At 46.6% G+C, this 25,323-nt stretch overlaps 1 protein-coding gene across 1 annotated transcript; it reads right to left on the minus strand.

Moving 5' to 3' along the window:
* Positions 1-43: 43 nt before the first annotated feature.
* sptbn2 (spectrin, beta, non-erythrocytic 2) lies at positions 44-24,565 on the minus strand. The gene is made up of 40 exons (XM_087807073.1): positions 24,309-24,565; positions 20,855-21,033; positions 19,147-19,242; positions 14,313-14,464; positions 14,078-14,251; positions 13,908-13,999; positions 13,767-13,847; positions 13,580-13,695; positions 13,397-13,509; positions 13,140-13,327; positions 12,951-13,068; positions 12,674-12,832; positions 12,308-12,610; positions 11,358-11,511; positions 10,900-11,294; positions 10,567-10,830; positions 9,391-9,602; positions 9,188-9,325; positions 8,908-9,127; positions 8,310-8,846; positions 8,047-8,249; positions 7,895-7,985; positions 7,686-7,832; positions 7,359-7,622; positions 7,064-7,288; positions 6,913-7,002; positions 5,753-6,031; positions 5,302-5,432; positions 5,039-5,243; positions 4,610-4,984; positions 4,302-4,546; positions 3,773-3,911; positions 3,621-3,705; positions 3,338-3,534; positions 3,156-3,277; positions 3,022-3,097; positions 1,979-2,157; positions 980-1,153; positions 868-910; positions 44-607 (listed from the first exon to the last, which is right to left on the minus strand). Exons 2-40 carry the CDS (start codon positions 21,009-21,011, stop codon positions 392-394), a joined length of 7,155 nt encoding a protein of 2,384 aa, XP_087663199.1. The 5' UTR covers positions 21,012-21,033; positions 24,309-24,565; the 3' UTR covers positions 44-391.
* Positions 24,566-25,323: the final 758 nt, after the last annotated feature.

Genomic DNA, 25,323 nt, shown 5'->3' on the forward strand with positions numbered 1-25,323 from the left:
GCAAAAAATTAACAAAAAAATCTTTCAGGCAAAATAAAAGATAAAAAAAAAAAAATCAACTGGTTTATTAAATATTATTATTGAACTTTCAACCGGACGATGGTGACGGCACGCGGCTAAAACTCACAACCTCAGTCCTAAAAGGTCTGCTAGGGAAACCAAACAGATTCAAATGAAAAGGTGTTAAACCACCAACAGCAAAGTCCAGGTCAAAACATTAACAGCAAAAGCAGAAAGAGACCGATGGGATTGGACCGGACTCTGGAGCGGGAACGGACACGTCGTAGCTGAAGGTTAGCATGAAAATAAGTATAGAAGAGGAGGAGCCACTGCCCTGCTCCCCCTGCTCCTGGTCCCAGTGTTCCGGTTCTCTGGACTTCCCACTGAAGCACTACTTTTTCTTGCCGAAGAAACTAAACCGCTTCTCTCTGTCCTTCTCTCGTCCCTCCTTGTTCCGCATCACCACGCCTCCGCTGGCGTCCCCGGAGCTCGGTGAGATGGGGGGCATGGTCATGGCCCGGTTCAGGGCCCGTGCACCTACAGGAGAGTCTCCTTGTCCAGAAGGAACGGAGCCATGTATGGAGCGGATCCACGCGCTCATTTCCTCCTGAAAAACAATAAACGCCATCACTTACTGGCTACAACAGCACACCATACACATTAGTCCTGAACACTCTGCGTCAATTCCTTCTGTCAGACACGTCTTTGGCCCCAAACCTAACCCAGCGTTGATCTTTGCAGCTGCTCAGGAGCCTCCGTGAACTCTCATTATCAACTAATGATAGAGGTTTTAGCGGTCAGTTTAGTAACCAGAGGTGTGAAGACAAGACCACCCTTTCACCGAGACCCACGACAGTGTCAGCTCACCTCATCCTTGGCTTGAAACAGATATTCTTTTCCATCCCCAAGTCTGTAACAAAGAGATCGCCACCATCAGGATGGACCAGTAGACATCCAGAGGAGCTTGACAAATTCTCACCTCAGCTTGAACACATGTTTCCTCTTCTTGTAGTCGTGAGCCACTTCACAGACGGCGTCACCCAGGCTGACTGGGACTTCACCATGATAAGGGATTCCGTTGCTCGCACTTTTGCCGTCTTTGTAGAACCCTAGACTTCCTTTCCTCAGGACGCAGTAGACGTTCTGCCATGATCTGTGAGGAAACAAGAGCTTAAATGTCAATTATTTGTTTCAAGCTCATCTTATATAATGGATCAATTTCAGTAAACAAGTTTTCATACAAAATTGCATAAATGTTTTCTTCTTCCATTTAAAAATAAACCCTAAACATTGCACTAACAATGTTTTAGTTTTTTCATTGAACCAATTTTAATTTTTTTAAATTCCGTATCTCAATTAGAGTTTTAATAAATCCCCTTACTGTTTACCAAAGTTGTGTCATCTGCACATGACTTACCGTTTTGGGGTTTTCACCTCACATACTGTATATACTTAATGTATGATATGAACAAATTGGGTCCCAGTCCTGTCCCTGTAGAACTCCACATTAAATTTCCCTTTTGACTATTTTTTTTTATATTAAAAAACTGTTATCGAAATAACTTTTCATGCAGTTATTACTATTAAATCATTTATACATTTAATAATTTTCATTATGCATTTATTTTGTATTTAATATTTAAAAACATTTTTACACAGAGTTTGATATTTTAATTCTAAAAATTCAAAAAAGAGATTTCTAAATTCAATATTTTTTATTCCGTATCCTTTTAAATTGAAATTCATAAAAATGTTGGTATAAAAGTGCCACAAGAAAATATCTAAAGAGTAAATTGATGGAACTTTCAGCTTATCAAATGATGAAAAGAATATCACTGCATATCAATTCAACGTGGGATTCCAAAACAACAGAATTGTTCGGAAGGCACTATGTTTAAAATTTTCGATTTTCTTTTTCTTCTATAATTAAAAAAACAAAAACAGAGGACACCAGAGGTCGGCTGGGGTTGTGACTGACCTGCTCGCTGCCTTCTTGCTGTGCGACTCCATCTCGTGTTTCCGACACAGAATACCCTCTATGGTCTCCGGCTCTGACTCGGCGCCGCCTCTGCCTGGTAGTGTGGCGGACGGTTCAAGGCGAGACGAGGCCAGACCGCTATCTCTTCCTGGGCCGTTCACAGACTCAGTCTCGGAACCCTGAAGAACATCCAACAGCAGTAAGACCAAGTAAGCAGAAAGAGACTCACTAACACCAACTCTGGTTCAGACCCAGACGTGGACCTGTTCTCTACAGACGTGAACACAATTACAGAGGGTTACACTAACTCAAGTTTTGGAGTTCCACCTTCTGTTCTCAGAAACTCAAAGATTTATCAGTAGGGGACGCCAATGCCGCCTCAAGATCTCTTGTTCTCCTCAGGTCTGCCCAGAGTCTTGGTCATAATGACTTCACTCATCTGCCGTCTACTCAAGTTTGAGCTTGAATGAGACGTTGATGTCGTGAACATGAATCTCTGAGCCGCACAGTGAGATGAGGAAGCATCACAGCGGTGGTCAGCGGGTGCAGATGGAGGGTCAGGTTCTACGGAGGCTAAGCCACGACGAGGGGGGGCAGAAGGGAGAGGGGCTTCAGCCAAAGCTACAACAAGTTTGTACTCACACGCTGTTTTGGCCGAGACGCACGTTTAGTCTCCGCCTTTCTTCCCACAGACGAGGAGAGTGACGTGGACTGGAGGTAAGACAGGTGAGACTTTAGCTCTGGACACCACAGCAGGAGAAGCACTAGCTCTCCAGGACTCTGTGAACCTGAACCTGCTGACGACGAGGACCCCCCCCCTCCCACCTCAAACCTCAGCTGACAAACCTGAACCTGGATTTACCTTCAGTGTAGCACATCTTTGACTGTTCACAGTCATCACACTCAAAGGTCTGACCAATTAATGATGTCCAAGCTGGTCATGTGACGCAAGTAAAAACGACACTTTGACATTATCGCACTTGAGGCAACAGGAGGTCAAAGGCTATAGGTGAAGTGTGATGTGACCCCGGAGAGCGTCTCACCTGCGACGTGTCGTTGTCACTGTGGACACCATTGACGTTCACCGACTGGTTAAGGGTGGTCTGGTCCAGGCTGGTTCTGTTGAGGGAGCTTTGTGTCAATTGAGTTCACACTAGTGGGTCGATGGTTTGCTTACCGGGCCGCAGAATCGTGGGCTTCGTTTTCCGACGGGAAAATCTCGTCAGCGACGGGCGGTGTTGGCGGGCGGCGAGCTCTCTCCTCCTCCTCCCTTCGCCTCTGCAGCTCCTGCTCCTCAAGCTGGAACACACGACAGGGTCAGTGATCGTACCGGGTTCGGTCCAGTTCAGCTCTGCTCACCGTGGTCAGTTTCTCCAGCAGCACAAATCGTTCCTCCCAGGACGCCGCGAGCTTCTCAAAGGCCTCGTGACGCTTGATGAGACTCTCCACCTCGTCCACATTGGAGCCCAGTTCTGCGGTCCGGACCAAAGGCTCCTGACCTGCCAGCCAGGACTCTGCGATGTAGGCGTCTCGCCCAAACTGCAGAACCTCCAAAACTGAGGACACAAGACGGATCATGAGCCGGAACCCACATCCTATCTTTGTTCTGGAGGGTAAGACGCATGCATACAGACGGACATACCTATCTGTAGGTGGTCCATCTTGTCCTGCCACTTCTTGTTGATCTTCTCCCTCTTGTCCTGCAGCTGATTCAACTTCTCTCGAATCTGTGGAGCAGCAGCGGTCAGTGGAAAGCATCCGATGAGAACCCGAAAGGTTTGTGGTCCCGCTTACCTCGTCAGAAGCGTAGTGGTTGTTCTGGATCAGACCAGTGCCCATCTCAATACAGGCGCTGAAGCTGTCGGCCCGCGTCTCTATCTCAGACTTGATATCCTGGTGCTGTGCGATCACTAACCCTGCAGAGGAGACATCCCTGCAACAACAGAGCCAGAACCTGAGATGGACCCGCCTCTTTTCTGTTCAAATGTTTAATCAATCTTTTGTTATTTAAAATTCTCTCCTCGTTTCTTTTTTTGGTAGTTCGATAGTTGTTGACTTAACCTTACCACCCTGTGAATAAATTGTTAAAATGAAGATTATTTCAACTGAAGGACATTTTATACTAAATGGTAAACTTGCTAGATTAGCTGATGGCTAACAGTGCTAACTGCAGTTACCACCCAGTAACACTTCATTTTAATTTCTTCACTTCAGCTTCAACATATCTAAAGACTCATAGTTTTCTAGTTTCTAATATTAAATTGTGGCGATTTTTTATGAATGTTTGAAGGCAGTTGTTGGTCCGGGTATCTGCTGGTCTCACCTGGGGCTGTCATGTGCGTCGATCTGCAGGTGTACTCCATCCATCCACAGCATGAGGCCTCGCACCATGTTGAAGAAGCGGAACTTCTCCACAGTGTCCACCAGGAGGAGCCGGCGAGCCTCACAGGCCTCCTGTAGACTCTCCCACGCCGCTGTGACGGCGAGCTCGCTTCGGTGGATGTCGTCCGCCTTCTCCCCCGCGTACGCCTTCTGCAGCCGGGCCGCGTCATCCTGGATCTGGTTCACCTGGAGGTCACACGCGGAGTCAGGTGACGAGTTCACAGAGAGTCATGTCCTCCGCTTACTGACCTGTCCGCTCAGAGCCTGAATGTCGTTCTCAAAAGTCTGGTGCTGTCGGTGTAGGTGCTGGACCGTGTTGAGGTCACGGCCCAGGTCTGAAGGCAGGGCTTCCCTCTTCTCCTTGACCCGGCTCAGAACCTCCATGGCGTCCTGGTGGAAGCGGTGCAGCTCGTAGGACGCCGCCAGCATCTGCGTGCGGGTGTCGATGAGCTCCAGCAGGTCCGCCCACGCCTCGTTCAAACCGTCCTTCCACTCCGCCACCACTGCGTTCTCAGGGTGACCCGACTCGATCAGGTCGTCGGCCAGATTGTTGACCCCGTCCACGCGCTCCTGACCGATGGTGCTGGTGTCTCGGGCAAACTCCCGGAACTTGTCTCGCAGCATCTGTGTAGTTCTGGGTCAGAGGCGGTCCATATAGATGCTTGGTATGAGCCTCACCGTCACATGTTCGTAGTCCTGACCGAGCTCATGAGACCCGGCCACCACTTCCCGCTCTGCGATCCACTGCTCTAGGTCGTCCACCTCCCGTTTCAGCTGGGTCAGTCTCAGTCGCTCCTGCAGGCGGCCACGCCGCTCCTCGGCCAGGTCCTTCAGGCCTGCGTACAGCTTGTCTACCTGAGCCTGCCGGAGCGTGATCCTCTCACTGTGGAACAGAACATGTCAGAAACCAGGTACCGGGACCACCTTTGGACAGGGCTGACCTCTCTGGGTGGTCACTCGTCACCATTGTGCGGCTGCTGTTGGCCAGCTGGTGGATGGTCTGAGCGTAGTCCTCCAGTGCCTGCTCCAGGATCGTGTGCTTCTTCACCATCATCAGAGCACTTTGCTCGTCCTGAACAAACACACGCATGTTAATGTTAGCTAAGGTGATTCACCAAAACACAGATCCAACGTTATTTAATAATAAAAAAAGGTGTACGCCTCTTTTTTTTCTTTTTATCGTTTCTTTAAATTAATGGATACTATTAATTATAATTTAATAATATTCGTTAACTCGTTTTATGAATCTGAAATAAAAATGAACAAATCATTTTCATGTTTATATTTGTTCAACTTCTGTCACTATTCCATTTTGTTTTCGAAACAATACTCAAATGGAGGCACAGTACCAGAGACTCGGGTCCATTGGTAGGTGGACAGAACAGAACTGACCTTGGCTTTCTCCTCCGACATCATGTGCAGTTCCTGCTCTCCCATCCATGCCTCGGCCTCGGCAGCATCTGCGTAAAACTGCTGCGCTCGGTTTGCCTCAGTCAGTCGGACATGACGTTTGTCCGACTCCACGATAAGCTGGTCCCAAAGTTCCCGAAGCTCTGCCAGACGGGCTTCCAGCACCGACTGTCTCTCACCATCCACTTGTGTCTGGGCATGACCGCGTCTGTGGATGTCGTCGATTCTGGGCTGATGGCCCTGAATCTCCTTCTGCAGGGTCTATGTGGAGCAAAGTCCAGGTCAGTTTTGGCACAAGAACCAGGTCAAGTTTGCTCTTGTGAAGCATGTAGAGAATAATAATTTAAAAGAGTCATAGGGCTGTTGCTGAAGTTTTCTGTGATTTTAAATAATTAAATTGATATTTTGAAAAATATAAAAAAAAACTAAACTTAATTGCTTAAATATTTTTTAAAAATATTAATCTAATTAAATGAAAATTACAAATCGATCAATTGAGAATAAATATATTTTAAAAAAAAAATTAAGTCTTAGCAAAAAGAAGTTCAACAATTTATCATGATCTAAATAATAAAACAGTCAATAGATCAAATCACTTTCCTTCAAGATTTTAGATCATAGGATTAAAAAACAAGCCTTAATAAGATAAAATAAAAAAGAGTTTATTTTAGTAACAACGGTAAATTATGTCTCCATTCAAATTTAAAATGATCGTAGAACATCAATGGAAAAAATGAAATCATTAAAATGAGTGTCAGAAAGTTGACTTTTGAGGAGTCAGCCGTTATTATCAATTATTAATATTGGGACAAAGTGGGAAAAAATGGCATGACATTAAGAAAGAAATGTGCAGTTATTGTTTGTTATGATACTTTATTTACCTCAAGAGTTTAAACATAAAGATTAACTGTAATAGAATTTAGGAAAATCGAATAATTCGGAACAGAATTGTAAAAAAAAAGAGCTCGGCAAAACAAGTGTATTAATCCATTCTTTGTACAAATATAGATAGAAATTGTCTCCAAATATATTTTAACACATATTAATTTATCTTGCATCTTTAGTTAACATATATTTATTCACAGATAATATCATGCCAGACTTTAAAAAAAAAAGAAAAAAAGAGTAAAGTATGATCTCACCTGGTTCTTCTTGATGAGGAGCTGCACTGTGGGCAGGTCTTTGCCATGATCAGTAGAGGCAGCGAGAGGCATCCGCTCTGTCACCCACAGCTAGACAGAAACCAATCAGAATGTGTCTTTCACACACACACACACAAACAAACACACTCACGATCTCGTCCTCTAGGTCTCGGTTGAACTGATGTGCCTCCTTGGAAGCAAGCAGTTGTTGTCTGCGCAACTGCAGCGGCGCCTGAAGGTTGGAGAAGCTGTTTGTCACTCCTCTCTGCAGACCGTCCACCTCGTTCAGTCCGGCATCCTCCTGAGACAGCGCCAGAGCCTGAGACTGAAGGGACTGGACCTCCTTCTCCCGGACCTCCATCTGATGTTCCAGCATCTGCAGCCAGGTGAAGATAATGTTGAAAGAGAGCCAAGGCAGTGCTGACTGGAGGGAAAACAAGGAGTACCTGGTGCTTCTTCAGCAGGATGTTGACGCTTGTAAGGTCTTTACCGTAGTCGTCGCTGTGCAGCTGACCCCCAAGGTTCTTCAGCCAGACGTCCAGAGCTGAGCAGCTCTGTGTGAAGAGCTCAGCCCGGTTGGCGTCAAACAAGCACTGGGCCTTGGTTCTGGTTGTGCTCTCAAGCTCCTCCCACTGACGTTGCAGCTCCTGCAGAGTCTTCTGGACCACCGGCTCCAACTCGGGCTTCTCAGCTACCAACGCGTCACCCTCCTAAACACACATGGACGTCAAGGACTGTCCCAGCCTGAACCCTAAATCTCAAATAAATCTGACCTTGTGGATCTTGTCCAGCCAGTCCTTGTTGGAAGCCAGCTCAGCCATGAAAGCCTGGTGCTTCTGCCACTTGCTGTGAAGGTTCCTGGCCTCATCGTATGACATGTCCTGGGCTGTGAGCATCTTTTCATTGATCCACAAGGTGAGCTAGAGAGAACCAGAACCATTAAAGAACAGAAACTTGACAACGACCTGTGAGGTCCTAATACCTCTTGGCCATCCTGCAGGAAATGCTGAAGCTCTCGATTGTCCTTGAGTTTTGTCAGAAGGTCGTTGGCAGCCTCCTTATTTCTCTGGTGCCTACACGCACAAAAAAAAATATCAGAACCAGCACTGTGTCACCTCAGTCATGCTCCCTCACCTCTCCTGGATGGAGTCAACTTTCTCCTGGATCTTGTCCAGGTTGGCGTTGGAGTCGTTGATAAGGCGCCGACCCGCCTCCACGACGCTGCTGATCTTCTCCTCGCTGGCCTCGGTGGTGGTCAGGAAGTCCTCGTGCTTCTTGATAGCTTCTTCTGCCCCCTGCAGGCTTGAGGGCATATCTGTGTGGGACAGGACATACTCCTGCCAGGACACAGATGGGTCAGTGTGGTCTACAGTAGGACATCAAGTTCTGGTTCTGACCTGGTTGTTGAGGAAGGCTTCAGCCTGTTTGGCGTCTCTCAGGAAGTTCTGAAAGTCAAAGGCCTGGGCTAGCAGACTGTGCCGGTTCTCCCACATGCGACGCAGCTCGTGCCAGCCAGTGTCCAGTGCCTGCAGCCTCTGGGCCAGGAACAGGTGCTGGGCATCGGTCTGGTCCTGGGTCACCTCCTCGCCCACCCCTCTCATCTTCTCGTAGTCATCCTTGTAGTTGTCTACCTCGTTCTTGATGTTTTCGTGCTGAGTCAGCAGACTCTCCGCCTCTGGAAGCGAAGTCGGGATGTCCTCCGAGGCAACCGCTGTCTGAGTCCTCGACAGCCAAGATTGGAAGTCGTCCAGATCCCTCAGGAAGCCCTGCAGCTTACTGGCCTCACCCAGAGACTCCTCGCGGTGCCTCATTGTGGAATTTAGCTCCTCCCAGACCTCCTGGACTTCCAGCAGTCGACTCTGGATCTCACCGGCCTGTTCTGGGTGCTCCAGGGCCAGCTTCTCCGCCTCGGCCTTCAGGTCGTCCAGTTTACCCTGAAAGGACAGACAACTTATCAGGACCTGGACCGCGCAATGAAAAGGATATAACTATTACCTGGATGGCCTCAAGATCTCGCTCCATGCCTGTTAGCTTGCGCTGCAGCGCCATCACTCCCGCCAGGTCGTTTCCTAGACCCTGTGTGGACTCGATGACCTTGGTTTTCTCCTTCATCCAGGTCTGGATCTCGTTACATTCCAGGTGGTAGTTTTGGATGTTCAATGCCGACTCCAGGCCCACTTTCTTTTGGTCTGCCAGCTGCTGGAACCGGGTCCACCTGCGACAACGGACCATGTTTAGACAGAGGGACATTCAAGAGAACTATAATTGAACAGACCTGTGATTCAGCTCGTCCTGGGTCTGGCAGATCTGGTCTTGGTTGCAGCTGTCTGAGCTGAGGAGCTGCTGGGCCACCAGGTCAACATCAGACACCCGAGTGCCCACATTGTTCATCTCTGGCTCCAGTGTCTCAAACCTGCAGAGGGACAAACATGGGTCATGGCCCTGCTTCACTATTCTGGCTGGATGTTGGGCACAGACCTCTGCTGCACCACCTCCAGATCCTCTAGCTTGGTGGGGATCTCCATGGCGTGCAGCCACTGCTCCTTCTCCTCCACCCACTGCGAACACGCCGCTGCTTCACTGAACATTCGGTACCGGGCCAGAGCTCGCTCCAGAGCCTGACGTCGACCTGCTGAGAGGGACTCCAATTCCTGGTATTGTTGCTCCATGGTAGGAAGTCTGCCCTCCACCTGCAGAGACCAGCATCAAACTAGAGCACTTGAAGCAAATCTTATGGAGACCAGCGTGTAAATGATAACTTATGGAAGGATTGGTTTAAATTGTGTTTTTTTTATGTCATTTATTTAAATTCGATTTCCATTTTTTTGTGTAATGTTACTGCATTCACGTCACAGTGAATGAATAGAAATATACAAATAATGCACACATTCAAACATTTTATTTTAACTTAAGTGTATTGTAGTATATAAAGCTATAAAAGTAACATTTAATATTGTTGTGATTTTAAATTCTTAATAATCTGACTTCATACAGAACGCTGCTTTGACATCCGACGAGGGCCAAAGAATCCCCTTATAGGCCGATAACAGTCTGCATTATGTAACCCTTGCACTGGATAAGAATTATCTTCAGCACTTCCAGCTTCAGTAATAATTGATTTTTGAGAAGTGTTTCTTTCCCTCTTTGTGTCATGCCCAGGGGTGAAGGAAGAAAAAGAAAAACATTGCTTAAGTCACTAACACAAAATAAATATTTTGTATTAAATGCTTGATGCCGTTTTTTTTATTTTTCAATTAAGAAAAAATTTGGGGACAAATTTTCATAATTTTTAAAATCTTGAGTGTTTTGTATTTAACTTTATTCTTTGAATAAAAACAGTTGATGAAAACAACACACATTCAATACAAATGTGGGAACATTTCCAGAAACTAAATTCACTTATAAATGTAGGCAAATAAGTCAAAACATATCAAGTCTTCACACAAATTTTTAAAATAACACATTTTAATTTTTTTCTCTACAATTAAAAAAGAAAGAATAACGGACAATGTTTTGTTTCCTGTTGTGTTCCTGGCTCTAATGATTAAAAAAAATAACCTTTTGCTCATCTTCCGTCTCGAATGAAGATCAATTATAACGTGATTTTTGTACTCAGTGCAGTTAAAGGTCTTCGTCTTCTGAGTGTAAACAAACCTGAGGGAGGCGCAGGAAGTCCACAGGGAGGGTCTGGAGCTGCTCCTGCAGTGAGTCGATGAGTGGCCTGTGGCTCTGAATCTCCTGCTCCACCTCCTTCTGCTGCCGAGTCAGCGTCTGCGTGGAGAACTCGTCGTGTCCCACCTCGGGACTGGTGACCTGCCGTAGGGTCTCCATGATCCAGACCTCCATGTCGTCAGCATCAGTCTGGAACTGGTGCAGGGCCACTGCCTCCCGCAGACGGCGCTCTCGCAGTTTTGTGCTCTGGACAGTAGTAGTAGTGAAAGCTTAGATGGACATGGACATGGACCAGAACCAGACTTTTCTAATTACCTCTTCCAAGTGGGACCACTGAGCCCGAATATCTTGGATCCTCTCGGTGACCTCGGGAGCTCCAAAGTGTCCCTCCAAGACCAGGGCTTCCCCTGCAGCAATGCTGTTGTTCAGTGGGCCAAACCGGGCTGCCATCTCATCCCTGAAGGCTTCATGCTTGCTGAGCAGCCTGAGCGCCGAAGTTAGGTCTCGCCCGCAGTCCCCACTAGACAGGATCTGCTCCTGCTCTCTGATCCAGGCCGCCTCCTCACCAAGGTCCCACAGGAACTGCCACAGCCGACGGGAATCCTCCAGGCGTTCACGGCGTTTCTCGGCCAGCTGGCCAAGCTCCTCGTACACCTGACCCAAGAGCTCCACCTTCTTGCTGACCAGGCCAGGCTCGCACGGCTTGTAGGCTGTGAATCGAGCAGAGTCAGTGACGGTCTGCATCGACAGTGACGTCGTCTGCTTGAACTTACTTTGGTCTGGTGAGACGAAGTTCATGCCCGAGACCTGGACCGCTCGGATACGCTCAGACTGGGCTGAGATGTCAGCCTCCACCAGCGTGTGTTTCTGAAGGAGGTCCAAGACGTCGTGAAGATGTTTGCCACTGTCCTGAGACTGCAGGCGACTCTGGAACATCAAAGATCAAATTAACCTCAGCACGGAACCAAAACCATTTAAAATGTCACAGCTTCAGTTTTTACAGTCTAGCACCAGAAAAAATGTTCAATCCTCAGTAGTGTTGCTTTAGCAACAATTCATTTTAAGTTGTCTGCAAAAAGCTTTCAACACCTATTTACACCAGTGTAATATTCAAATTCAAAACGTTGAGTTACCAATACACTACTGGGAGGATTCTTGTATAGAGTGACCCACTAAATTTCAGCAGTGAAAGGATCGATGTACATTGCGTAACACGTAATTACATTTTAATTTTTATTTTTATTTGTATTCATCTAGTGTTCAAATTCGACAGAGAAAACTTTGTGGCCCACTATCGTATGGTAAATAGGGAAATTTGGAATTTTCTTAAAGACGGACATCATTAAGAATGTATGTAGTATGTAGGGTATGAAGTATATCAATAATTTGTATAGCAAGGAACCTAGTGATAAACAGTCCTTCTATTAACCATTTCCAATTTCTCATATTTACTAAAAAAAAAATACATTTAAAAAGAAATAGAAATCGTCTTAACTAGACATTTTTACATTTCTGAATAATAATTGAATTGATCTTTAATTAAATCCTTTATTATCCTCTCTCTTAGCTGCATATAAAATAATGTGATATAAATTGTCTTTTAATTTAACCTTCAATATTCTTCTTTTCAATTCTTATATAATATTTATATTATATTAATTACTAACAAAAACATTTATATTCTGAAAACACTTTCTGTTTTTGGTGTGTATAGTATTCTCACCCTCATGTCAGCCATCCAGTCCATGATATAGCGCATTTCCTGGAACAGCCTCTGGAGGTCCCGGTGAGCATTGAGTCTTTCGCGCCTTGCAGCCAGCAGCTCCTTCAGGTATTCCCACAGCCGCAGAACGTTGTCTCGGCGGGCCATCACTCTCCGTACATCATGGTAGTTCTCTGTCTCCAGCTCTCTTGCGACAGACTCCACTGCAGCCACACGCTCCCAGTAAGCCCCGATGTCCGTCTCGATGGCCTCATGCTTCCTTGTTGCCGCCTCCACGGCGCCCAAGTCAGCGCCGAAGTTATCCTGCGCAAAAGTACCGTCAAGGATGTGGCTGTGGCGTCACCAGTTCCTTCTGCATGTACGTACCTGCGACACCAGCCGCTGGTTCTCGCTCAGCCACGTTTCCCTCATTGCAGCTTTGCGGTCGAAACGTGCCGCGAGCATCTCCAGCTTTTCCTGTCGGATCAGTTCGTTCCTCAGCGCCAGTTCGCGCTCATGCTCTGCCTTCTCCAGTCGCTCCCATGCCTGACGACACAAGTGTTTACGTGACATGCTTTCAGGTTCTCTGCTTTTACCTAAAGTTCACTGGTCAAAAGTCATGAGTTAAACTGTAACAGGGTAAAAATTGTAATGCACAGTTCACCTTGTTAATGTCATAGATGAGTTTGCCCTCTCGCGGCACGTAGACCTTCTGGTTGTTGGCCCTCATCTTGCTCTGGATGGTGAAAAGCAGAACCTCCAGATTCCCCTTCTCTGTGAACCTGTGGACATAGTCAAGTGGTAGATGCTTGCTCACATAAGGATCGGTAAACCCTCTGGACTCAGGACTCACTTTGGGGGTTTCTCTACAGTACGGTAAGAGTTGAAGGCTTGTAGCTGGTTCTGGACGGCGCTAAGAGAGTTGGCCAGCTGTCTGTCGTTCAGGGTCAGGATGGTCTGCTCGATCCATTGCAGCAGCTCCGACGCCAGACTCTCGTACTTCTCGATCAACTGGTCCGCCTCAATGGCGTAGTCCAGGACCTGCAGGAGAATTGGGGTGAGTTGAGGAAACCCAAGCAGGTGAAACGTGGTTTAGACCGGGTCACTGACCTTCCCGATCCTCTTTCCCTCCACAGCCAGAGCCTTCATCTTGGAGAAGTAATGGTAGTAGGTGGCCACATAGGTGATGATGGATTTTTCATCTGGCTGGTCCACGTTCACGTCTGAAAAGTTCCGAACATTCAGAAACGTCCACACATGTGATAGCTCGGTCCACTTTGAAACCAGAGTTACCTTCGGGATCGAGCAGCTTGGTCAGTCCCAGCTCCCTTTCAGCCACATTGAAGGCATTCTGAAGATTGTAGTGGGCATTGGACCTTTTCAGGGAGTCAAACTCGATGAGGTCTGACCTGCAGAGATTGGTGACCCATTTAGAGTGAGCTTAGAAACAGAAGACCGAGCGAGGGGTCAAGAGGCTGACCTGTGCTTGTGCACGATGGCGTTAAAGGCCAGACCGTCTCTCCAGCTGGTGGTAAAGTTGTGAATGTTGACATTGGGATATCTGCAGGGAAACGACAACTAGTGAGTCAGAATCCAATCAGAGGAGTCGAAAGGTTCTTACCCAGCCGTCTTCATCTGGCACCATAGCAGCAGAGCGTCTTTGGCCGACTTCTTCTCCTTGTTGTCCTCCGTCTCTACACTGATGTCCTGGATCTGTGGGTAGAACGTTCAGATGAAGGGGAGGTCCTGCCTACTGACATAAACCCCAGGAAGTTTGGCGTGCAGCGCTACCTGGAAGCGAAGGATGATGGTCCAGATGAGGCCGAGGGTCAGCCGGTGGTTTCCATCTACAATATCATGGGAGCCCATGTTCTCCAGGTGGACCTTCTGCTCCTTGAGGAACTGCAGTGCCTTGTCCACATTCTCCAGACAGTGGATCCTCATGCGGCCCTTCGTTGGTCTCGGCTGTAGAGCGAAGAGAATGTTACACACATCACGACGACAACCAGAGGTTTGAGACACAGACCAGCTGCTCTCCCGAGAGGACCTCCAGCAAGCGGATCAGCATGCGTCCATCTCGCAGGTCTGTGTACAGGTCCCCGATGCGACAGGTAACCCGGCTCAGGTGGGAGTTGACCCATTTGGTGAACGTCTTCTTCTGCACGGCCTCTCGCTCATCTGTGGGGACCAGAGGTGTGATTAGATGGACGTTACCTCTGTGCCTCCCTTCATAGTACTGGCCCCCCCACATGGTACCAAATTCACAATGTCTTGTCCTGTCTCAGTTTATCTAAGGTAGCAGTGTCAACCTCTGTTGAGGAAACAAAATGTTGAACACACTTTAGGTCATGGGCTTACTTAAACTTAAACTTCACCTGTCCTTCCTTTAAAGACAAGTCTAGAGTTGTATTTACACATTACTTTGATAAACCACTTAATTGGGTTTTTACAGTCCTGCACATTCCAAAGGTGTCTAAAAAGTTCGATTTTTGTGTTAAAACATATAACTAATGGGCTGTTATCTTTCTGGTAATACAAACATGACTAACATGTCTTTCTGTTCCTAACAGGGCAGGTTCATTTTCAAAAACTTTCAAAACATGTACATTTATCTTGTGCATTTAATAATATTATTGTAATTAGGTGAATTTGCAACATTTCACATTTAGAGAAGTCAGACACAGTTACATAGATGACAACTACCATGTCATGTATATTAAGGTTTTATAATTTTTATTTTGACTTCAAAGGTAGAGTATTTCAGTGTCCATGTGTTTTGTTTTCAGATATACTTGTTGAATGTGTAAGATTGTTTCAGTTGATTGAAACCAAAATAGAAAACAACATTTGTTTTACTTATGGCTATCCCATTTATGTGGACAAATATATATTCTGTTAAACAAGAGTTTTTTTTTTTCATATAAAAAAAGAAAAAGTAAGATTTAAGGAATATTGAGATCATGAAGTTCAATAAAGGTTATTTGGAATACATGGCCTAACCACTGGTAAAAAGTAAAGAAAATGTTTAATGAACAGGTTTCTTCATCAACAAACTTTACAAACACCAACTTTAAGACTAGTGGGTCTGACTTCAGTCTGGACCTGAGAGGTTCCAAAGTAGAAGATAACTGATCTCGCTGAGATGAGACTTGGACAGATGGACCCAGAGTAAGAAGTTAATCTCACCCAAGCTGACCCAGATTCTACTGCAGGTCTAAACAGCATCCAGACAGAACTTGTGTTTTACAAACAAAACCTGGATCCATCCAGGAAGTGGGTCAGAACACATAGACGCCAGTGAAAAATTCAAGAACACAGTCAGCCCGGATTATGATCATGGTCCACCTGCTTCAGGCTGCAGGGCGTGGAAGATTGTCCGGGGCGGGGGAAACTACATTCCAGACTGGGCCTGGTCATGTTCTGACAGAACCCACCGTGGTCTCGGGGCCCGAAGATGACTGTTTTTTTTCTTCTAATGACAAGACTGTTTAAGATGTCACACCAGTGTTAGTGTGTTTGTAACCGTCATCAAGGGGATACACACACAAACGCTGCTTCCAGCCCCACTTCCCGTCTCCAGCTACTCGATGCCGAGACAGACAATGCCTCTAATTACAGGTGAGGTAGGTGTCGTGGCAACTGAATTGAACGAACGAGTCAAAATAAATCGTTTTCGATCAAAGGGGGAAAATCCACAGATCTAAAAACCACCAGTTGGCAAAATGTCCCCCACACTTGGATCATGAACTCGTAAATGAGACATGGAGTTCATTTAGCACAGACAGGACCCTGTAGATTTGGGGAACTAGGAAGTGGGCACAAAAAGGAACGCTATGGAGTGGATTGGAGGCGTCTGTCATGAGTGTCTCGGCGCCAGTGACCCGACCGTGGAGACTCTAGCCAGTGATTTGAGATAATTATGGGTCAGAACTTGTGTGAGACGATGAGAGGTTTGTTGATCTGCCGCGTTTCTCCGCGCATGATGGTTCTGTTGATGAGACGCTAATCTTGTGAAACATGACAACAGACTATAACCGACTGACCTGGCGGCTGTTGACTGAAAACATTCAGACGTCAGATCCTAGACATGCAGGAGCTTTCTGACGCTACATAATATACACCTGAGATCCAGAGACAACAAACTGGTTCTAACACCTTGCTGTCGAAAACACCAAAGATCTGGTCCAAGTCCACGACTGAAACTGTAAGATCTGTTCTGGTCCAGAGCATTATCAGTTGTTTTGGCGAGGTCTGGTTCCGTCTCGAGTGAAACAACCTTCACCAGGGCGATAACCTACCAGAAACCATGAATAAATGTCTAATCAGCTTGCTGACCTTCAGACTGGGTCAGTCACACAAACGTGAACTGCAGATTGAAGCCCCCAGGAATCCGGAAACAACCCTCGGGTCTCACCAAGAACCCAAATGAATTATCTGCTGCTGGGAATATCAACAAGTTTTCTCATCCAACCACTTGATTGACAAGTCAGCTGATCAGAAAACACTTTGATGTCAGTGAAGAATGTTTACACAGATGAGACCCATCAACCTGTTGTCTTTTAATTCAGTCAAGATTAAAAACAACTTGTAAATAATAAGAGCAGTCACCAGAACCACTTCCTCTTCGTGGTCAAACTGTAGCAGCTTTGCCCCACAGCTCAGAACCACACCCCCCCTCACACATCTGGACTAGTTGGACCCAGAGCAACTGTCAATATTGGTGGAACTGTTCAAATAAGACTAAAGGTCACATTACTTTCACCAATGTAGTCTGTGGAAGGTCCAGTTCATTAAATTCACTTACAAGACTACCCTGGACCTTCAGTTTGGTCTTGTGGTCTACAGTAAAAGTCCTAGTGGCAATGACATGAGACAAATTATATTTATGTAAGTCTTTTGTGCCTAAATCTAACCAATCACAAATGGCACCACGTAATATAAACCAATGTGTTTTCTTGCTAAACTTTATTGTAAATGTAATCCAAAAGGATGAAATAAACGTCTGGAGCAGCGCATCATTGCAACGCTCTAAGAGTCATGTGATCCTTTATTATTACGATCATACTGTACCGTTTAGAATGCATGCTTGTTATCCTTTTATTTGTTTTGTTTTTCAGATGATTAAAAGTTAAAAATGCAATAAATCAATACTTTCCTGAGTTTCCAGCAATATTTAAATGTATTTATTGTATTTATTCATTAGTTTGATTGTTTTACATGTATTTATAGATGCTTGTATGGATGGATGTGTTATTGCTGCAAGAAAAACAAAATCATTTCTTCAGGGGATCAATAAAGTAACTATATATTTATCTAACTAAAGATGAAGCTAAGGTAGAGGCCATGTAAAACTAAGAATAGAACCAAGATAGCAGGGGTCTTTATGTTAATGCACAGCTAAGTTAGCAACAGTGTATATGCATGCAGTTTAGCAAGTAGCTGTGTAAAAGTAAGCATGGAGCTGAGCTAATAGCAGTACAGAAGTAAACATGAAGTTAAGATAGCTGCCGTGGAGAAGTAAGCATGGAGCTAAGCTATAAGCTGTGTGGAAATGAACATGAAGTTAAGCTGGCAGACGTGTAGAAGTAAGCATAGCGCTAACCTAGCAGATGTAAACATGATGCTAAGCTACCAGCTGTGTAGACGTTTGTGTGAAACTAAATTAGCAGTTGTGGAGGTGTACACAAGAATGTATGCTAGCAGTTTATTCAGTTTTTAAACAGGTTCATTCGAGGTCAGGAATCTTGAAGACTCAGTTTTTATCATGGTCAACTCAGGGGCCTAGAGGGATTTCCCTGGGTTTTCTTAGCAAGAGCAAAGACTCAGAAACCAGATCTTTACAGGCTCTCCATCTCATTAGTGTTTCTGTTTCACGAGTATAGTCAGTGGTGGTCCATTTAGGACTCTGGCCTCCTGGTGGTCACTAACTTGTTGCATCCTTATGACCTCAGCAACGGTTTCATGTAACAAACATTAAAGTGCTTTTTCCCAATTTAAACACATGCGACACATCTGTCTCTGCTGCAGGACAAGATACGCCCGAGGAAACTGAACTCGAAAATTCCTGTCCTCTGCCGAGGGTCACATGACCTCGCATTAACGAGGACGTCAGAAACAAACAAAAGCCAGTGAACAAGCGTGTGTGAAGTATTTGACTGCCCAACAGACACTAGCGAGAGAGGGACTGAAGAATGAGCCCTGGGCCAGTCAGACAGGAAATTCAGGTAGGAGGCGCCGAAGAACGTCCCAGGTGTGTAGTTCCATCTTCAGAACCACTGATGATGTCATCTGTGTTCCACAAATACCACTCATGTACATGGCAGACTTGCTGATTTCATCAAGTCTATCCTTCTTGGACCCGACCTGCGAGAGTAAGATCGGGCTGGAAAAATGGCTAATTCATGCATGTCCGTGGCACCCTCCACGAAGCACGTCGACACTCAGGCTCTGTTTGCGGAGACCAGGTCCGTGACTGATGACCAAACCTTGTTTGTAAATTTACTCTCTGGTTCCAAAACAACCAGCAGGACAAGCAAGCTAGTCGGATGAGTAGTTTTGGTTTTATCTGGTCCAAGAACACGTGAAGGACTTGAACAAACTCATGCCCCTGTAACCTGATGGACGTGGTGGACTCGCACACGACTAAGGCGAGATGTGAGGGTACAAGGACAGGGAGGACCTGACCGAAGATGAGAGGACAAAGGCAGAAGTATGTCCTTCTACTGCAGTAATCAGATAAAGCAGCACAGGTGGTGATCAGGTGATCTGGAGGTAATCCCTGTGTTTGGGACTCCGTCTGGATCATAAGAGTTCCATCTCAGATAGAGTCCTTGTTGGACCTGTTCACACGGCAGTCTTACCTTGAAGCTGTTTAAAGCGACCTTCCAGGATGTTGGAGTACTGGACCTGATTGACAAAAGCGGCCGGGGACAGACAGGGTTCTCTGTCCCGGTGGTCTCGGTGGTCCCACTCCATGGTTCCTCAGAGAGTCCAAGTCCAGGTCAGATCCTCAGTGAGAAGGAGTCCTGCTGCATAACCCGGCAGAGACTCAAGAGTCTACAAATATGAATAGTTGTCACTTCAGCTGCAGCGCCTCCGTGTGGCTGGGCCAGGACGTGGTACAGCAGGTTCAAGGCTTGAAGAAGACGCTTCCTGCTCACAATCTTTACACAACGAGAATCCTGGTCCTGTTCGGCACTGCAGTCCAGACCGTCCTGAAGCCAGAGAACCGGCTGTGGGCAGTCGTGAGTAAACAGAGCTACTGGCGCTTGTAGGATTGTGGCATTTACAAAAGGTGTGTTCAGGGAGGAGCTGCAGGGGACAAGGGGGGAGGATCAGCAGAGGGGGAGGGACGCTAAACCATCTCTGTTGTAACCTGAGGCAGATTAGTCAAGAGTGGGCGTGGCCAGTCCACTTTTTCTGTAGCAGACCAGACCCAAGACTTCAGTCTGCAGGTGGATATTGACCTATGGTGCCTTTGTTCTGGGTCCGGTTCTGACGTGCCAAAATTCCCAACCTTCTCCATAACAGGTGGAGGTGAGTGGAAGAATCAGATAAAAGGTCCAAAACTGCTGCCAAAGAGTCACGTACACGGACGGTCCCCCGGTTAATAAAGGTCACATCATGGCAGCTCCATCAATCTGAAACTCCAGGCCGACATGTCAAACTCAAGACAGAGTCGACCTCGTCATGCCCGAGAGACCCAAACCCGATTAAAATGTTATGATTTGACAGTTTAAATGAAATTGAATTGAGAAAAAAAGATTCAGCTTTGTAAGTGAGGAGGTCAGTCTTTAACCAAATAGGAGACTTTTTTGATTGACAGGTCAATCTGGGTCAGAAGTTCACGTCTGACTATGGGAGCTAAAGTATGCAGGGTTATAATGAGGAAACCTGCATTAGAATCATCTTTCTCACAGTAGTGTCAAGATGATTGACACACACAGGAAACAGGAAGTGATGCAGCTTAACACAGGAAGTTTTGAAATGAAGTAGACCTGAAGGAACATGACTGCTGAGATATAAACCAGGAGCTCCAGTTCAGACTTGTAGAGCTGCTCGAGCACACAAACACAAACACACATACAGTACATGCACACACACTCAACACAAACATAAACACACAGTTCCCTCTGCTGGAGTCAGCATGAAACTGCAGCTGGTTCTGGATCATGTGGGTCTCTAGTGCTGGATTTACTAATTTGTCCTCATTCCGAATCTGGTGCTGATCTAAAAGAGACTCTGGTCCTCTGAGACAGAACCAATTAGGCTGGTTCCTCAGATGAGTGAGTTAATTAGGTCCTGAAAGCAGAGGAGAAAATGTGCAGGTTCTGAGGTCCAGTTACCTTATGTGCTCTTGTCTACACCTTCCAGAGGAGACAACCAAGACCCGGTCCGTAGACCCGGTCCGTAGACCCGGTCCGTAGACCAAGTGCACTGACTGTGATCTTATTTGTCGTTTCCATTTGTGCTCCATTTTAAGTCCAGTTATGATGGTCAGGATTGTCACTACAGTCCAGTGACACTCCAACAAAGAGCTGACACTGACCTTTTTAAAAACACACGTACCTGCAAGGGCTTTGATCCGAGAGCGCTCGAAGAGTCGGGCCGAGCTGTTCTCATTGTCCCAGTCGGTCTCGGCTGCGAGGTCCCAGCGGTTGTTGATGTCGTTGTATTGCTGCTGGATCTCCAGACTGTCGAAGTCCGTCGGCGAGATGGTGCTCATGGCGCTGCCGGGCCGGACCCCCCTGCACACAAGAAAGGGACGTTAACGCCAACACTCGCCCCAAGTGGCAACGACAAAAACAACAATATCAGTAATTCTGGTGGCCATCAGGTTTCTACATGACAATGTTTAAATGACAATGATAAAAAAGAGTTTATGATGGTGAACATGCTGACGATAAAATAATCTTGTTAGATGGGAATTAGCCAGATTAAGGAGCTGGGAATAGATAGAATTAGAGGAAAAGGTTTAATGCCCCTCAGTCAGGTTAAAGGTCATCATCACCGCCATATAGTGGTCCTAGGCGGAAACACATTAGATTATCATCCGGATTAAATTGCCAAAGTGTCACAGCAGGAAATCTAGCAGCACAAAAACCCCACAATCTGTCAGTGGGGGTGCATGGAGAGAGGAGGAGTGAGGGTAGGGGGGGTCTGTGAGTCTCAGTTCATGTCCAAGTTAATCACTCATCAATGAACAAACAATCCTCTGACCTACTGACAACACACACACACAGCATCTCTCATCGGGGTTCGGAGCTCCTCCAGACACGTGGTCACCACGGTAACTGAAGACAAATCAGGTCAGCTGAGAATAAAAGGCAGACAGGGTTGGGTGGGGCCGTGGGGGGTTCTAATCCACAGTCCAGACCTGACCTGGTCCATCTTAAAGTGTGTGGACCGGACACTGTTGCATAAGTTTTGACGGGGGGAAAGCCGAGGCCTGCAGGCTTTTTACTGGCCATACACTTACACTTTAGTGTCCGTCCTGACGTCATAGCTCCATTCACAGCAGAAGAAAGACTAGCCACGCCGCAGGCTGGATGCCAAAACCTCTCAACACCCCCCCCCCCATCCTCATCCCCCAACCCCATTTTGGTGGATCTGCCGGTGCATTTGGGAACAATCAACGCACAGAAGAGGAAAAGAGGAATGATGTTGAGACACAAGTACACACTGATAGAGGAGACACACACATGTTGGTGGCAGCCGACAGCTCCTTGTCATGATGGGATATTGCCGCCTCAGGTGAACAACAACCTCCTTTTGATTGGAAACATGATCGTCTGAACCGACTCTTCTTAAATGAGTCAATAACTGAATTCCATTTCCATCAAACTTGCAGCTGAAGAGTTATAATTTACATGGGAATGAGAAAACATGTGTCAAGCGTACTATAAGATGAAGGACAAAGGCAAAAATAAGGAGAGAAAATGTAAAAGAAAATACAAATGTATTTTTTAGAATAGAAGAAAATAAATATAAAGAAGATATTAAGCCTCATAAATAAGAAATGCTCATGAACATTTTGTTTGATGATAGTTTAGTGGTTCTATCCTCCATGGTCTGGCACTGCTGATATTTATATAGATAGATACAAAGAACTGTATTGATTTAGTGAATTCCGCTCGGAATTGATGGAGACTTAAGTTGCCATAAAGTGCTCAGAAATGTCTGCAGTCACTCCTTGTTCATTTGATGGTTTCACAATGGGATCATCATAAACCCTGGCACCCCCAGGGAGTGCTCAAGTGATCCCTTTGACTAATGCCATCTAGTAAAACACAACTTCTCTGTCATTTATAAAGATCAGATGATGACCTGACTTCTTCTGAGGAGTTGACTTTACCTGGTCTGATTTTAATCAATCCAATGGCTACACGCTGGTTAATCTAGTGGTTAACTGGATTACATCGGTAAATTAGTCGGACTAAGACAATAGTTCAGGTTCCTTCAAGGTCATGTTTAACGGTGTCGATCTGGTCCTGCAGAACCATCACACAGATGCGCACGAGCACACACTCCAACCTAGGACAGCACAGGACCGGAACAACTTGACAATTCGTGTGTCAACGCGTGAACGGTCCTGGAACACACAATGACCGTAATGAGCTGACAAGACACTCTGACCCGCTCACTCGCCACTGACCAGCATTAACGGGTCGGACCGCCAACAAAGACCAAGCCACCGGGTGCACTGTTACAATAGTAGAGTCAGCAAGAGTCTGCAGCAGCTTCCTGTTTGGACAGACCAGAACCAGATCCACCCTGAATACCAGGATCAGTGCAGCCGCCCCTCACCACATGTGCGACACACAGACCTACTCGTGCACACCCCGATTCCCAATTCAGTCTGAAACTCTGAATAAAGAACAAGGGTTTGGGGGCACGTCAAGACGGGCATTACAACTTCTAAGCCAAGTCAAGTAGCAAAAGTAACAAGCTTCAGTCAACTATGATAAGGGAATAAGCAGAGCCACTCTTGGATGAGTTGGACCATGGATCCCAGCAGGGCTCGGTTCTTGTTCAAATTAAACCTCAATTAGCCTGTAGACTTCAGAGAAAACCCTCCAACACAGGTCAGAACCACAGGAGTGATACAAGTTCCTGATTGAGGAGAAAACTCAGTTTAGCTCCAAGCACTATAATGTGCATTAAACTGGTTTGACCATCTTCCTTCAGTTTTAAACATCATACATGACACTCTTGAGGGAAGTTCAACTTGGAGTTCTTCTTCTGGCGATGACTTGAAACATTGACCAATGGATGGAAGAATGGAAGGATGGAAGGATGGAAGGATGGAAGGATGGAAGGATTGAAGGATGGAAGGATGGATGGAAGGATGGATATAAGGATCGATGGATGGAAGGAAGGATGGAAGAATGAAAGGATGAAAGGATGGATGGATGGATGGAAGGATGGAAGAATGTCTTCGGGAGAGGGTAAACACATGAATGCCGGCACGTGCTGTCAGACAAGAAAAGAGACCATCCGGTTCTGAACACGTAGGGTGGATCCAGTTTGACAGAGAAAAATATGGTCCTGATCGGTCCATCTCCAAACACGGACCCGAAGCTTAATCCTGACGAAACACGCGGTGGAGTCCAGAACCAGAACCAGAGCGTGGCTCCATCACTGTGCATCCACCTGGGTCAGCTCCTGGTTCCGCTTAAACAGTCTAGGCCGGCCCGGGTAAAATAAAAAAAAATCATAACAGAACCACCCACCATCTCCACTGCTGCAGCCCAAGCTCGGTTCTGCGCCTCCTCTGGGTCACAGTCACCAAACCAGAACCGGGCTTTTGTTTCGTCCGGCAGGTGATGGATCCACAGGCGGATTCAGACAAAAGACACGGTGGTTCCGAGCAGCTGTGATCGCAGTCACGCCAAAACACATCACCATCACAACTAAACTGACGTTCAACAGAACCGATGGTTTCGGACCTGATACTAGCTCGTGCTGCAGCGGTGTCGGCTAACGGAGGAAGCTAACGGACGAACCTGCGGGATAACGGGACTCTTACCGTCGGTTCCGTCGTCAGTAGAAAGCCTTCCCGAACAGCCGTCACTGGATTCTGCGGTGACTCGGTCCAGGTGTCCCCGAGGTTCGTTTAGGTCCGCATCCTCGACAGGAAGCAGCTCTTCTTCCTCCGCCTCGCAGCACGAACCGAGTCCTGCGTGTGTCGCTCGGTCGGAGTCGATGGCGGCAAAACCGAACCTGCAGCAGGTAGAAGGCGGTTCTGAAAAAAATAACACTAGCCGAACCTCTGCGCTCTTAGTTCGGTGTTGTACTTCACCGGAGAAGAAAGAGGTGGTCCGGGTGGGGGGGCCGTGCGTGGGGAAGGGGCGTGTGCGTGCGTGGGTGGGTGCCACAGGAACCGAGTCCAGTGTCGGTGCTGTCCCTGGTGCTAGAACCGGTACTGAAGTTAGTTCTTTTTTTCTTTTCCTGTGATTTAATCCGAACAAAGATGAATGCAAGTGTAACACTGCTGCCCTGAGAGTGTCTCCAGGGGGCGACAATGAGACCACAATAGATGGAGGAGACACCTGTACCTTCAGACCCAGTTAGAACCTTCAGCAATCAATGCTGTTCCCTCGATTAACCCAAAGTGTAGAATATGTTAAGTGGTTCTGTACTGTGTTTACACCTTTACTAGTTCTGAAGTTTAGTTTCTGATCCACTTGGAGTTCTGATTCTTCATCATGAACTGCATCCGGGCCTCATGACCCTTTACTGCCCATAAAAACACGCACACACACACACACAGTGAATGACAAAGAGAAGAGCTGAGTCCAGAAAACACATTTGAGTGAGTCCAGCTCTCGGATTGTGCCAACAGCAGCAGTTTTTGGTTAAACTCCTGTGTCTGCTCACTGTGGACCGGGCGGAGGGGGGGTCGGGGGGGACCATCGGTGACTTTGCTGTGGAAGGAATGAAGTGTAGTGACCCGGCTGGACTGGGTCACTTTGAACGCAACTGTTGCTGACATGTAACTTCTGGTGAACCATCCAGAACTCTCAGAACCTGGAGGA

This window comes from Callionymus lyra, chromosome 14, assembly GCF_982586985.1.
Source record: "Callionymus lyra chromosome 14, fCalLyr1.hap1.1, whole genome shotgun sequence".
In the NCBI taxonomy this organism is placed as follows: domain Eukaryota; kingdom Metazoa; phylum Chordata; class Actinopteri; order Syngnathiformes; family Callionymidae; genus Callionymus; species Callionymus lyra.

What these genes read in the sequence shown, in the direction of transcription:
- sptbn2 (XM_087807073.1), bottom strand. Translation starts at nt 21,011, where the DNA reads ATGAGCACCATCTCGCCGACGGACTTCGACAGTCTGGAGATCCAGCAG. An exon ending in TCCTGCAGGATGGCCAAGAG is followed by an intron (nt 7,833 to 7,894) that starts GTATTAGGACCT and finishes GGTTCTCTCTAG; the next exon opens with CTCACCTTGTGGATCAATGA. An exon ending in AGGACTACGAACATGTGACG is followed by an intron (nt 4,985 to 5,038) that starts GTGAGGCTCATA and finishes AGAACTACACAG; the next exon opens with ATGCTGCGAGACAAGTTCCG.